Here is a 12,525-nt window from a genome sequence, read left to right as displayed (position 1 = left end):
AGCATTCCACCGCTTCTTCTTCTTTATCTTCTTCGACTTTATTCGTTGAAACTCTATGAATGAACGAATGTGAACGACGAACAAATGTCTATAAACAAGATTCGTTTTTGTGTTTTCTTAATCTAATTTGAACACTTTACCCGTTTTAGAATTGATGACGACGAGGAATAATAAAATAGGCGATTTTTGAGAGAGTTTGAAATTTTTTTAATTTTAACCATGAAAAGGTCAAAGTTTACTCGGTCAGTCAGTCGGTCTGGCTCTATAAATAGTTTCGCGAACGTGAGACGTCCGGCTCTCGGTTAATTTTGTATCGACGCTTCTGCATTTACTATTAAAATTTGAGTACGGTTATATTTTTAGAACCATCAAGTTTATTTCGGCACTTTTTGATATAATATTGCACAAAGTACTGATTTTTTGAAAAAAATTGCTGTTTTCTTGAATTTCCAGCAGTTTTGATGTCATGAAACTTCTAAAGCTTTGCAGCTTTTTAAAATCAGCCTTACACGCATGGCAGAACAAACAGCCAACATATAAAAAGCAAATAGGAAATAAACAAAGAAATAGATCAATAAATTATATCAGATTGACTTCAGGGCTAACACTAAAAATACGAATGGTAATAAGGTCAAACAATAATCATCATGCATGTCTTGATAACTAAAAGACAACATCGACTTTGCGTACTCTTTCGTATATTTTAAAACAGCTTCATTTTGTACTACTCTCTCAAGAAGGTATGGTTCAATCATAATTACTCCCATTCATTAGGTCAGCGTTTCTTAACCTTGTGGTACGCGTACACCCAGGAGTAGATGAAATGGTCTCAGGAGAACCGCCAGATAAAGAGAAGAGATAAGAAGCAGAATACTGCTTTTCTGAACGAGCTACACGAAGTTTTCGCTGAGTAAGACAGCAGGAAAAAAAAAACTCTCCAATGACACAATTTCTGGTTGAATCAAAAAAATCCTGATAATATGGAGGAGACGATGATAAAAAAAACTGTCACTGACAGTAAATACCTTTCCATTCAAATTAATGAGAATACTGTACTGAGAATGTAGAAACAACTTGCCGTATTGAGTTGCTGTAAAATATTTGAAAGGAAATGATTTTGTAAAAGCACTTTTGCTTTCTACTTTACTAAAAAAGGAATAAGGTGGTCATAGTGGTACTTAAATGATGGCAAGTCTATGTTATTACTCTGGTCTTCTCGACTATATCAAAGGAGTAACTCCCTTGGTAAAGCGAATACTTTCTTGCATCCAAAATCCTACCACACGAATTCAAGGCTATCTCATCATTGTGTCCAGAAATTGACAGAATGCACAAAACCTTTCTCCTTCATACTTAGGGTTGAAGAAGGAAGCTGTCTCGGATTAAAGTTCTTACACGTTTGTGCTAAGATATGAAGTCAAAGTTTTCTTTTATAACCTTCCTCCATTTTCATTTAAATTTGATGAACGTGAAAAGTTTCAAAGCCTTGCCATGTTCGATATCGTTTCGGAACTAAATCAATAAAATTTAACCCTTTAGAACAAAGTCTTATGACTTGAGCACCAGCATAATCTGAAGTTTATGGAAACACTGCACGATTTTCTCTTTGAAACGGATCAGCTCAGATAGACACCAAGAAATCTTTCATTTCATTCTGAGTTATCTTAGAAGAAACTATTCATCAAGGCAATCACTATTCTGCAACAAGCACAGTGTTAATGGATAGGACTCTCTCGTCCTAAATTTACTTAAAATATAACTAGAGAAACAAATTTTGCAGCAGAAGTTACTGATACTGTATTTGTCATCTTCGAATTCGAATTTTTAATTACTGCTTGATGCCTATCAGCTTGAAAATACTGAACAAATGTGGGAAACACGTTATCACGTTCTGATGCAAACTCATTCATCAGTTGACCTCTCTCGGGCAAATTCTACATCTCTTACCCTTAGAACATCTGAACCCACGAACTTCCAAAACTTTTCCCGTAACCCTATCCAGCACCGCAATAAAATATTTTGTCACCAGGTACATGTTAAGCAGTATTACTACTCCATACAATTCTGCTGATCAGTAACGAAATCAATATCAACAACTTCAACGGATTCCCTCTGCATTAAGCCTGACTACTATAAGCAACCATCCATACTATGCCATGCTGAAAACTCCATCTTACTTTCTCCGATCTTACGGGTAAAATAATTAATTTCATAATTTCTCTTAACGTGTCAGAAGCTCCACATCTATTCATATCTTCTTCCAATAAATTATCTGCCTAACTATCGCTAAACCTGTTAAAGTAATTCCATTTCCTTTTGGGAGATTAGAAATAACGCATTGCGTTTTATCTAAAATTGTTCTATTGTCTATGGAATATTCGCCGGTTCGAAGTAGTATCACTCAAAGCCGCCATACTACACTAGTAGTACAAAATCAAGCTGACAGGAAAAGTTACTAACAAATATCACAATGACGTAAATATAAAGAAATGAGATAAGCTGGCATATTACAACCACTTATAAGTAACAAAACGACCTGCCGTCAAATATCGATCACTAAATTTTAAAGGCAACTACAAGATTCAACGAAACACAGGTTTACTTATCTTAAGGTAAGATATGTATATCTTTCTAACGTGAGTTTCGTTTTTGTAGTACACTGTACTTACGTAATAGTAACTTTAATTTTTCAATGGAATACTAATTATTTCCTAACATAATCTGTGCTAATGAACAAAATGCGTTTAAACCATAGGTAGGTTTAATATCAACCCATACAACAAATAGCATTCCCATACTACAGATGCCAAGTTTAAAATATATTCGGAAAAGCACACGTTTTGCATGGTCAGAAAAGAACATACAATGCGCCATAAAATCTGTCAAAACAAAACCTTATCAATACGAAAATCTGCGCAAATGTTTGACCTTGCATGATCGCTCAAGAGGTCGATTTTCTGCAAAAAAAAGTACAAGCTAGGAAGATAACTCGTCTTTAGTATAGAGCAAGGGTCAGAGCTAGCTATACAGTGATATTATTAACTTTTCTAAAGTATTTTATTACGAGTTTGCAGAGGCAAATAAGTTCAAAGACAATTTCAAGAAACAGAAACATATACGTGAAAAAGATTGGCTCTACTCCTTCATGCAACGGAATCCAACATTAACCTTTCGTAAACCTGAGGCTACTAGTCTAAACCGCATCTTAGCCTTCAACTAAAAAGAGTTGACTAGTTTTTACGACAATTTGGAAAAATTGTACAGCCAACATAAATTTGAAGCTCATCGTATTTTTAATGTTGATGAGACAGGGATAAGTAATGTGTACATTACTTATTGATGAGACAGGGATAAGTAAACCAAGTTGCGTTGTTGCCAATAAAGGGCAGAAGCATGTGGGCGCAGTTACAAGTGGGCAAAGAGTTCAGTTAGTGACTGTCTTTCCCCCAATATTTATTTTCAAAAGAGAGAGAATGAAAGAAACGCTAAAAAGAAATGGACCAACAAGCGCTATTTACCCCTATTTACCGATGTTCTAAGTCTGGATAGATCACTGAATGGATCAAGCATTTTGCTGCATTCACAAAACCCACCAAAGAAAATCCAGTTGTATTAGTTTTGGACAATCATTCTACTCATTCTAACTTATGTACATACAGTTTCTGCAGAGACAACGGCATTAAGGTTGTTTCAATTCCGCCCCACACATCTCATAAACTTCAGCCTCTAGACGTTTGATTTTTTTGGCCCACTAAAGATTACCTATGGACAAGATCTTTTATCATTCCTGACAGTGAAAACTAGAAGTAACACTAGTAGAATGAAATATTTAATTATTCTGACTTCAACGCCAGTCAAAAAACTGGAACTGGAAAGAGAAGAAGGAAAATGAAATAAAAGCCCGCGATTGAGAGTCTAGGTCAACAAGAGAAGATTCCAATGAAGATGAAACGTGTACGATATGTCATGATTTTGGAAAAAACAATGAATTATGGTGGAGATGTCGCTCATGTTGGGCTCACGCCTGATTGTACCGACGCGACGTTGAGAAGGCGCAAGACTATATTTGCAACAAATGTTAATTGTTTTCAGTTTTCTTTTTTCTTTACATTCGTTTTTTCATTATTTTTTTTTTAAATACTAAAGCTCAGTTTGAAAAATAAAAAATTATACATAGAAGTCTTTAATTTTGCGAATAAGCCATTAAAAAAAATGTGTAACGGCCCCGTTATATATTTTATTTGAGTAAGACATTTTTCCATAAACCTGCAAGAGTTTATCTTCGTCACTGTAAAGGGAAAGTCATTGTGACTGTTGATGTTTAAGTGGTCGATATTTGCCTCCTTTCTCTCTATTACTTTGTATGTTATCCAATAATTTGAGATAGTTTTTTCATTTGAGCTATAAATTAAGCAGTAGGCTATAAGCAGCAAAATTAGAAAAGTATTAGTTATACAGAGCGATTCTCCACCTATACGCATATACTTGTGGATTTATTCCTCAAGACAAATAATGAGTAATAAGTGAAAAAAAGTTGTAGTAAAAGATTTTTAGTTTTGTTAATATCCGATATATGTGGCGACATCTAGATAAGGTGCTTTCGGAAGATGGACAGGTCGAAGTCTCGATCGCTCGACCTCATAGCATAGTGTACGTCACTGAAGTTAATACTGAGCAAGAATTGCGAAATCAGATACAAACTTCTGCCAAGACAATCCGCCAACACCCTGGTTTAGACCGCGCTATCATATCATTTCCTAAGCGTACAGTCTTTGCTTCCAGAAATCATCTTACACAGCAATACCAAGCTATCTCATCTGTTTAGAACAAAAAATTTTTTACATACATTTGAGTGCGCTCACGTCTTTCTGATTGCTAGAGTTGCCTACACAAATGATGAATGGCGAAGTTTAGTAACGAGATGAAGAATAACATGTATGGATCACACAATCTTGAGGAAAATGTTGAGAACATCAAAAAGAATCAGATAAAACATCAGGCAGCCTTCCTCTGTTTCGTTTATCTAACCAAAACGTGACCAAACTACTTTCTTAGGCAAGCCACACTTTGGCATTGAAACGATACCCTCAAGCTCGGGCAAAACGCTGACCATCTACACTGATAGATCAAAGAAGGCTGGAGGTTCCAGAGCGGGAATTTTCTCGCACGATCTCCAGCTGCACCTTTCCACTTCGTTAGGATCGTATTGCACGACTGCTCAAGCCGAATTAACTGCTATAAACATAGCAGCCGATGCGATTATCGACTTCAAAAAAGTCGGCAGAAACGTTGTAATCTGTACTGATAGCAAACAGGCTATGCTGGCGGTTGGCAGACGACACAATGCATCATTGTTGGTGAAGTCCTGTTGGCAATCACTCGAAGAGGCAAACGTATACAACAACGTCACGATAAAGTGGCAAAAAGATACAAAGATAGAAAAAAACTACATACATACAGTATCGATGATTATGTGGACCAATCTACTGTTTTCTTTTCTGCTTCGTGCTTGCTAATTTTATTGAATTTTTTATTGTTTCATGCTTTCGATGTCTTTTTTTTCTTTTGTATTATTGTAGTGGACACTTTTTTGGGATTTTTCCTGTATGTGTCCCGAATATGAATAAATAAATAAATAAACTTGGAACACTTACTTTGATGTCATTTTAAAATCTTATTTGTATTCTTAATTTGAAAGTAAATTTCATGGATATCTTTTGCTATAATTTTTTTCACCTATTACTCATTATTTATCATGAGGAATAAATCCCAAGTTTATGCGTATAGGTTGAGAATCACCTGTATAAGTCATACTTATTTTTAAGAAAAGAATGTTTTAACCTTCCAGTACACGCGGTTTTTAATACACACAAGATTACACGCGCCGGACTGAGAGTCCGCATTAAAATATATTTTTGCCACCAGGCGAAAGATGGCGCTAGAAAAATTATAAAATTTAATTTTTTTTTTTGGTTTTTATATGAGTATGAAATTAATTGAATAAATTTATACATTTAAAAAAATTATCAAAATATATTTAGAAAATTTCGTCTTTATTAAAACATTCTTCACAAACGATTGTACAATGTTCTAAACACATAAATTTTTGACAAGTTGTACAGGAATATTTTGTCGGCCGGTTTTTTCTCCTGTCGCAATATGCACAGCGACCTCGCTTTGGAATATTTTCATCGCTCGGTGTTGCTGCAGCTCCTTGTAGTGGCTCTTCATATCCCGTAATTTCTCTAATCCTGGATGACATTTGCCTGGGAAGACAATGAAGCTGAGCTCGCTGCCGAAGATGACCATCAATTAATGCCATTGACAAATTTCTTAGAAATGTTCTTCTCGGTTGTGTCACTGTCGGATTATTAAATTTATGGATAACAATACTATTAATCCCAGCAATATTTAATAGTGCATAAAAAACCACCATCGGCCATCTTCGTGTAATCCTTGCACAATTATAACTTGCACACAACTTATCCACAGTATCAACACCGCCCTTTGTGTTGTTGTAATCAAGGATCATATTTGGCTTCTGAGTATTTTCGTCAATGCCGTCGTCATGATGTCCACTTGAAATTAATAAAACATTTTTATTTTTTTTCGGTTTATACGATACTAAAGTAGCGTTGTCGCGAAATCCGAACAGGGTGGACATTACAGCTCTGGATTTTGGTGGTTGTGTGAATTCTTTTGGTAACCCTTTTCTATTTTTTCGTATTGTACCCAATAATGTGAGTTTTTTTTCCTTTAAAGCTTCCAGTAACTGTATACTGGTAAACCAGTTATCGGTAGTAACATTTCTACCTGATTCGTTTATTGGTTCGCACAATCTCTGTACAACAGCGCTGGCAGAGTTGTCCACAGCATATGGCCCATCTGGTTGCTTGCCAACATAGACTTCTAAATTGGTAGTAAAATAGCATTTGGCGTCTACTAGCGCGAAAATTTTTATGCCATATTTATTCGGCTTGCTAGGTATGTATTGCTTGAACGAACAGCGTCCTCGAAAACCTTCCAACTTTTCATCGATGGTGACACAATGAAACGGGCTGTAAGCACTTTGACAGTTTACGACAAAATTATCAAAAATCTGGCGAATTGGCGCTAATTTATCGATTTCTTTTCGTTGCTCACGAGTTTCCTTGTTGTCGAAACGGACATTACGCATAAGAAATAAAAATCTATTTATCGACATTGTCAGGCGAAATATTTCTATTCCACATCCCTGAGTGCTGAATAATTCTCTGGCATTCAATCGATTTGCTTTCAAAACTCCAGCCATATATATTAAGCCCAACAACGCCTTAATTTCATGAATATTTGTATCTTCAGCATCCCTTTCTCGACTAAAGTGTGATTTGGTGCCACTTATGTGTTGATTTGTGCAATCAACTATAACCTTCAACATACCTTCATTGAAAAAATAGCTCCAAATATCTATTTCAGATATGAGATTTTTAGTGGCGGTTCTAGGACTAGGTAAATGCTTCAATAAATTTTCAGGCACTCTTTCATGTTTCGGTGCTAATTTTTTGTTCCATTTTGTCACTCCGTCTTTACATACATAAAAGGCGTCTGAAGTCGGTGATGTACCGAAATCCTCCTCAGTATCTGAGATCTCTTCTTCAGTGTCTGTGCACTCCGTTCTCTCTTCCAAATGATCTGCTTCATCATCGTCTTCATCGTCCTCGTACTGTGGGTCGATTGCTGCATCATCCAATGTGAAACTGTTTAAAAACGTTTCCAGTTGCACCTCATCGTCTTTATTGGAACACATTCTGAAAACTAAACGTCGCATTCAAGACAACAATTTAATGAAATCGTACTTTTATTTACCTGTTTTAACCAAACAATACTCCACAATAACCTATTTACTTACACTACTATTAAGTCTTTACTAAACACAAAACACTATTACTAACTAACACTAACTAAAATCTACTTAATAATAATATAAAACAAGAACAACTATTTACTATTAACAACAACTATTTACTTCGTACTCTCTGTCAAACAGTAAACAGTGAAATGCACACGCGGTCTACGGATGACGTGGAAAAGAGACTTGTCAACTCAACAACAGATGGCGCCACGGGCAAATTAAACCGTTTGAATTTTGCGGAGTGACGGTCCGCGCGCGTGTACTGAAAGGTTAAGTTGTATTATTTTTACGTACATATATTAAAAATAACTTATTTTTTTATTATTTTCAGATAAGAATCACGATTCATTTCCAGTTTGTTTACGTTGTTTTCATATACCGATAAATATTTATTCAATAAATCTTCTACTCTCTAAACGATTGCTATAATGGAACTTGATCGGTCTCAAAGATAATTCAAGTGAAAAAGTGATAACTCGAGTAGAGATCTCGTACGGTGAGAAGCCCGACGCTGCTGTTGGGAGAAATGCGTGGGAAGTCGTGGGCATTCGCGTGGGACCACTACTTGCGGACCGTTTCTCTCCGCGTTTCTAATCGTTTATTTTTAATTGGGCGTGACGCGAAACCACCGGCAACATATACGGTTTTCCTTTTCAAAATCGTTTCAACCACTTCAGAATTGTCGTTTTTTATCGAAACCAGTTCAAAGAAAACTTGGACAATTTTTTTTTCAGAGTTACAATTTCATGAGTTATGGTTGTCCTTGAAACGCCAGACATCGGGCGTCGGTCACTTCTTCGGAAACGGCGACGATTGCGCCGTCGGCCTTGGTCGCCGCCCCGACGCCTCCATCGATCCAAAACACCGGGACGCGGGCGTAAAGGTCACGTGACGACGCCAACAGCGCCGAAATATGAGTTGCTTAAAATCTATTACATTTTTTTTTATTGAAGAAATTAAAATTCATTTTCGAACATTCTTCGTCGTTGTTTTATTTTAAACTGAAGATCTTTTTTATCAAAAATAATGATTAATTCATCATAGTAGTACAACATTTAATAATGATAGTATAAGATTTTTGCAAGTTTTAATGATGAGTAGGTACTCTAAGTGCTCCATCTCTTTTGAATGAAATCCGTCAAACGCGCGGTCGGTCGCTTTTACGTCGTCGTCGGGTTGGATTTCATGGTGGCGTCGCGACGCCTACAACGTACTACGATCGTCGCTTAGCGTTGCGCCCCAAGTCTTGCGCACTGCACCCGTTTATTGACTGATTCCCCTCCATACCCCGGTGCATCCTCACCGTTCGTGTATGCAGTAGTACGCGGCCGTCCAAACTTACTATACGCCGACGCTCACATTCCCTCCTCCCCGAAAATCCACCCATCACCCCCTTTCTATGACGTCACAGCGTCTACTTGGCTTCAAGCCAAAATCCCAGAAAAGATTTATTTCGTTTTTCGCCAGTTTACTTTTGATAATAACTTAATCCAGTTTAGTTTTTTACGTTGATGAAAAAGGGTTAAAACGAAATTTGGAAAAAAAAATAATAATTAAAGGTTTATGGAGGGTTAAAAACAAATATCGATTCGGTGACGTAGGAAGAGGCGGTCACTATGGTAACCGGTCCATATATTGATCTGTTCGTTCGATGCTGCTGCTGCTGTTACTGCTCTCTTCTGCTGCAGTCAGCAATGAAGGTCTTGCTGCGGCGTAAAAGGTGGGGGTTACTCGTTCGATGGGGTAACGAGAACAAACCGTGATGTAGGTCTCTGTCCGAACATAACTTATTAATAAAAATGTATTCCACAAAAACATTATCAATTAATTAATCACAAATAATTGTTAGAGGCTGGGGATCACGTTTTTTCCTCAAAATGTGTTTTTTTTTCTATTCAAAATTTGATCGATGATTACGCTTAACAATAAATGATGAAATAAAAATAGCATACATCGAAGAAGAATAAACAGGATCAACCACACCCAAACTCTCCAGTGTTGTTTCATGACTACCATAGCATCTGATCATGTTGTTGGACAAATCAAGTAATAAACTTGATTATACTCTTTTTTTTTTAATTCGGAGGAGAGTAAAATGAAAAGTCACGTTTACACAGTGTTGCAACAACTTGTAGCAAGATGGCATACCGAATAGTCAGAAAATTGGCGTTTGAAAAATAATAAGCTAGCTGGACTTGATTGGTTTCGAGCTTTCCTAAAAAGACAGAAAACTCTGAGTATTCGTAAGCCAGAGGGGAGTAGCATATCAAGGCTGACATCTTTTAACAAGCATTAAGATTATAAAAAGTTTAGTGAAACAACTTCCAGAACTTGGCGACCCTTCTCGAATATACAACCTAGATGAAACTATACCACTTCAATACAAATTGTCACTGTTAACAAACTTTCTACAAAATGCCTTATATTAAGAAAAAGGAAGCAGTAAACGTAAATTGCCAAACCTGTGCCATTTAGAATACGAATTCCGTCTGGCGCAATTTAGCTGAAATTCTTAATGTTGCAAAAAGAACAGATGGGTAAAAAATTCAGAAGAAAAAACCAAGAGAAAGGAAACGTAAAATAAAAATTACAGATGAACATCGCCGTTTCTTTGAACTTAAAATTGAAGAAAATCCTAAAGTCACACTTAACAGTTGCAAGAAACATTACAAAATGAGTTTCAGCTTAATGTAAGCCTTGCTTCGACAACACCTTAATGGCCTCATATTTACATTAAAACAAATACGTTTTGAACCGGAAAGAACCAACACCGTCGAAGTGAAAATAAAAATATTTTAATACATATGAAATTTGTTTGAACGTCAAAGTGAAAACTGGCCTATAATTTATTTATATGAAACAGACTGTAATTTCTTTATCTCGCGAAGTTCAAAAAAAGGAATTCTTTATACTTTCATTGTATCAGTAGCTTGGGATTGATTTATCATGCATTAAGGAGAGAGTTTGTTAAGCAATGCTTAAGGAGAGCTCAAAGATAGCTAATGTTCAGTGGCTTTTGTCATTGATGAAGCTCCTTGCCATTGTGGCAAATGTTTGAAGAACAAGACTTTCTTCATCATAAATTTGTAAGGCTAAGTCCTTACCAATTGATCATGCTTAGTCAATTACAGATATTTTGGAGGGAAATGACCGGGAAAATTTGTCTCAAACAGAGTACAGAATTCGAAAATTAGATAATATAATTAGGAACAATGTTCCAAAAATTAATGTAAGTAACTGTAACAGGTTCATATTATAGCTGGAATTAAAAAGCACATCACCTTTCTTTTAAATATGAAAGATATCACCTTTTGAGTTTACAATATTTTTTATTACCAAGTATAAAATAATATATTTAAAATGTTAATCATAAAGTAAAGATAGTTTTATTAAATTATGGAAGGCTAATTTGATGTTGATTAATGTCAATTTGATTAAGACAGTTGCTAAATTGGTTTTGTTTCATGCCACCTTAAATTTGATTAGTGCCAATTTGAACTTGAAATGGTATAGTACTACTATAGTTCATGCAGCTACAAAGATAGTTGCGGAAAAAGGCGTAAAACAAGTACTAACGGCGAAGCTGGTCACCACCTGTGCTTTAGGAACTTATTATTATATATTCTAAAATATTTTAAGCAACATATGATTAATGGAGCTCCTCCACAAATTTTGAGTTTGGCAAACCCAAGTGGATGGATGAACACAGATTTTTTTTTTGCAAGTTATAGATCATTTCATTCTTCCTAACTGATTTTTGATTACCATGAAAGTCACATTTCTATCAACGTTGTAGAGAAAGTCAAAGCAGCAGGTTTTCATCTCCTTACTTTGCCGCCACACTGCAGCAATAAACTGCAGCCTTTAGATGTAGTAATGTTTGGGTCCTTTAAATCGTATTATAATGCTGCATGTCAATCATAGCTTATGAAAAATTCTGGAAAACCGTTAACAATTTATAACATTGCTGAGTGCGCTGGTGAGGCACATATGTAAGAATTAACTTGTACGAATATAATATCAGGGTTTAAAAAAAAACTGGTACTTACCTTTTTGATGCATCAGTATTTTCAGAAGCAGATTGTTTGAGTTCGGATGTTACTGACTGAGAATTTAATAACCAAGATCTTACTAATGCACTGATAAATGTTGGTTGTCAAGACAACCCTCATAAGTTTCAAGGATTTCCTAAGGCACAACCAAGAAAACATATTTTTGTCTCTTTCACTTTTTAAGGTAAATATTTTTACTTTCCAAAATGAGTTTCATATATTATGTCAAAATATTATGTCAAAATTTTAACGTTATTGCATATATTATGTCAAAATTGTTCTTTAATGTATTAAATATTTATTTTCAGTGATATAATCAAAAAAATTTAACTTACTAACATAAACCTAAAGTTTGTTTCACTGTGTACCACTCTCCCCTACCACTTAAAACGTCTGGTAGGTGGTAGGTAGCTCTAGTTAGCATAAAATATCACTATGTTGCATATTTTTATTGAACTAAAATTAGAACTAACACTAGAACTAGAAAGTTTAATGCGTAGCAGTGCGTCTGAAGACCCGAAACTTTCTAGTTCTAGGTCTAGTGTCAGTTCTAATTTTACACTAACACTATTACTAGACCTA

At 35.6% G+C, this 12,525-nt stretch overlaps 2 protein-coding genes across 3 annotated transcripts in view; both read right to left on the bottom strand.

The window, feature by feature from the left end:
- LOC111413431 (transcription factor cropped) overlaps positions 1-12,525 on the bottom strand; it is a 69,893-nt gene that overhangs the window by 19,790 nt on the left and 37,578 nt on the right. The gene's annotated exons all lie outside the window — the stretch shown is intronic.
- On the bottom strand, positions 6,033-8,161 carry LOC139432171 (piggyBac transposable element-derived protein 4-like). The gene is made up of 2 exons (XM_071200558.1): positions 7,846-8,161; positions 6,033-7,794 (listed from the first exon to the last, which is right to left on the bottom strand). The coding sequence occupies exon 2, from the start codon at positions 7,784-7,786 to the stop codon at positions 6,038-6,040; it is 1,749 nt and encodes a 582-aa protein (XP_071056659.1). The 5' UTR covers positions 7,787-7,794; positions 7,846-8,161; the 3' UTR covers positions 6,033-6,037.

The sequence above is a fragment of the Onthophagus taurus genome, chromosome 11 (genome assembly GCF_036711975.1).
Source record: "Onthophagus taurus isolate NC chromosome 11, IU_Otau_3.0, whole genome shotgun sequence".
Taxonomy (NCBI): Eukaryota; Metazoa; Arthropoda; class Insecta; order Coleoptera; family Scarabaeidae; genus Onthophagus; species Onthophagus taurus.
This window is presented reverse-complemented; position numbering and strand designations above follow the sequence as displayed.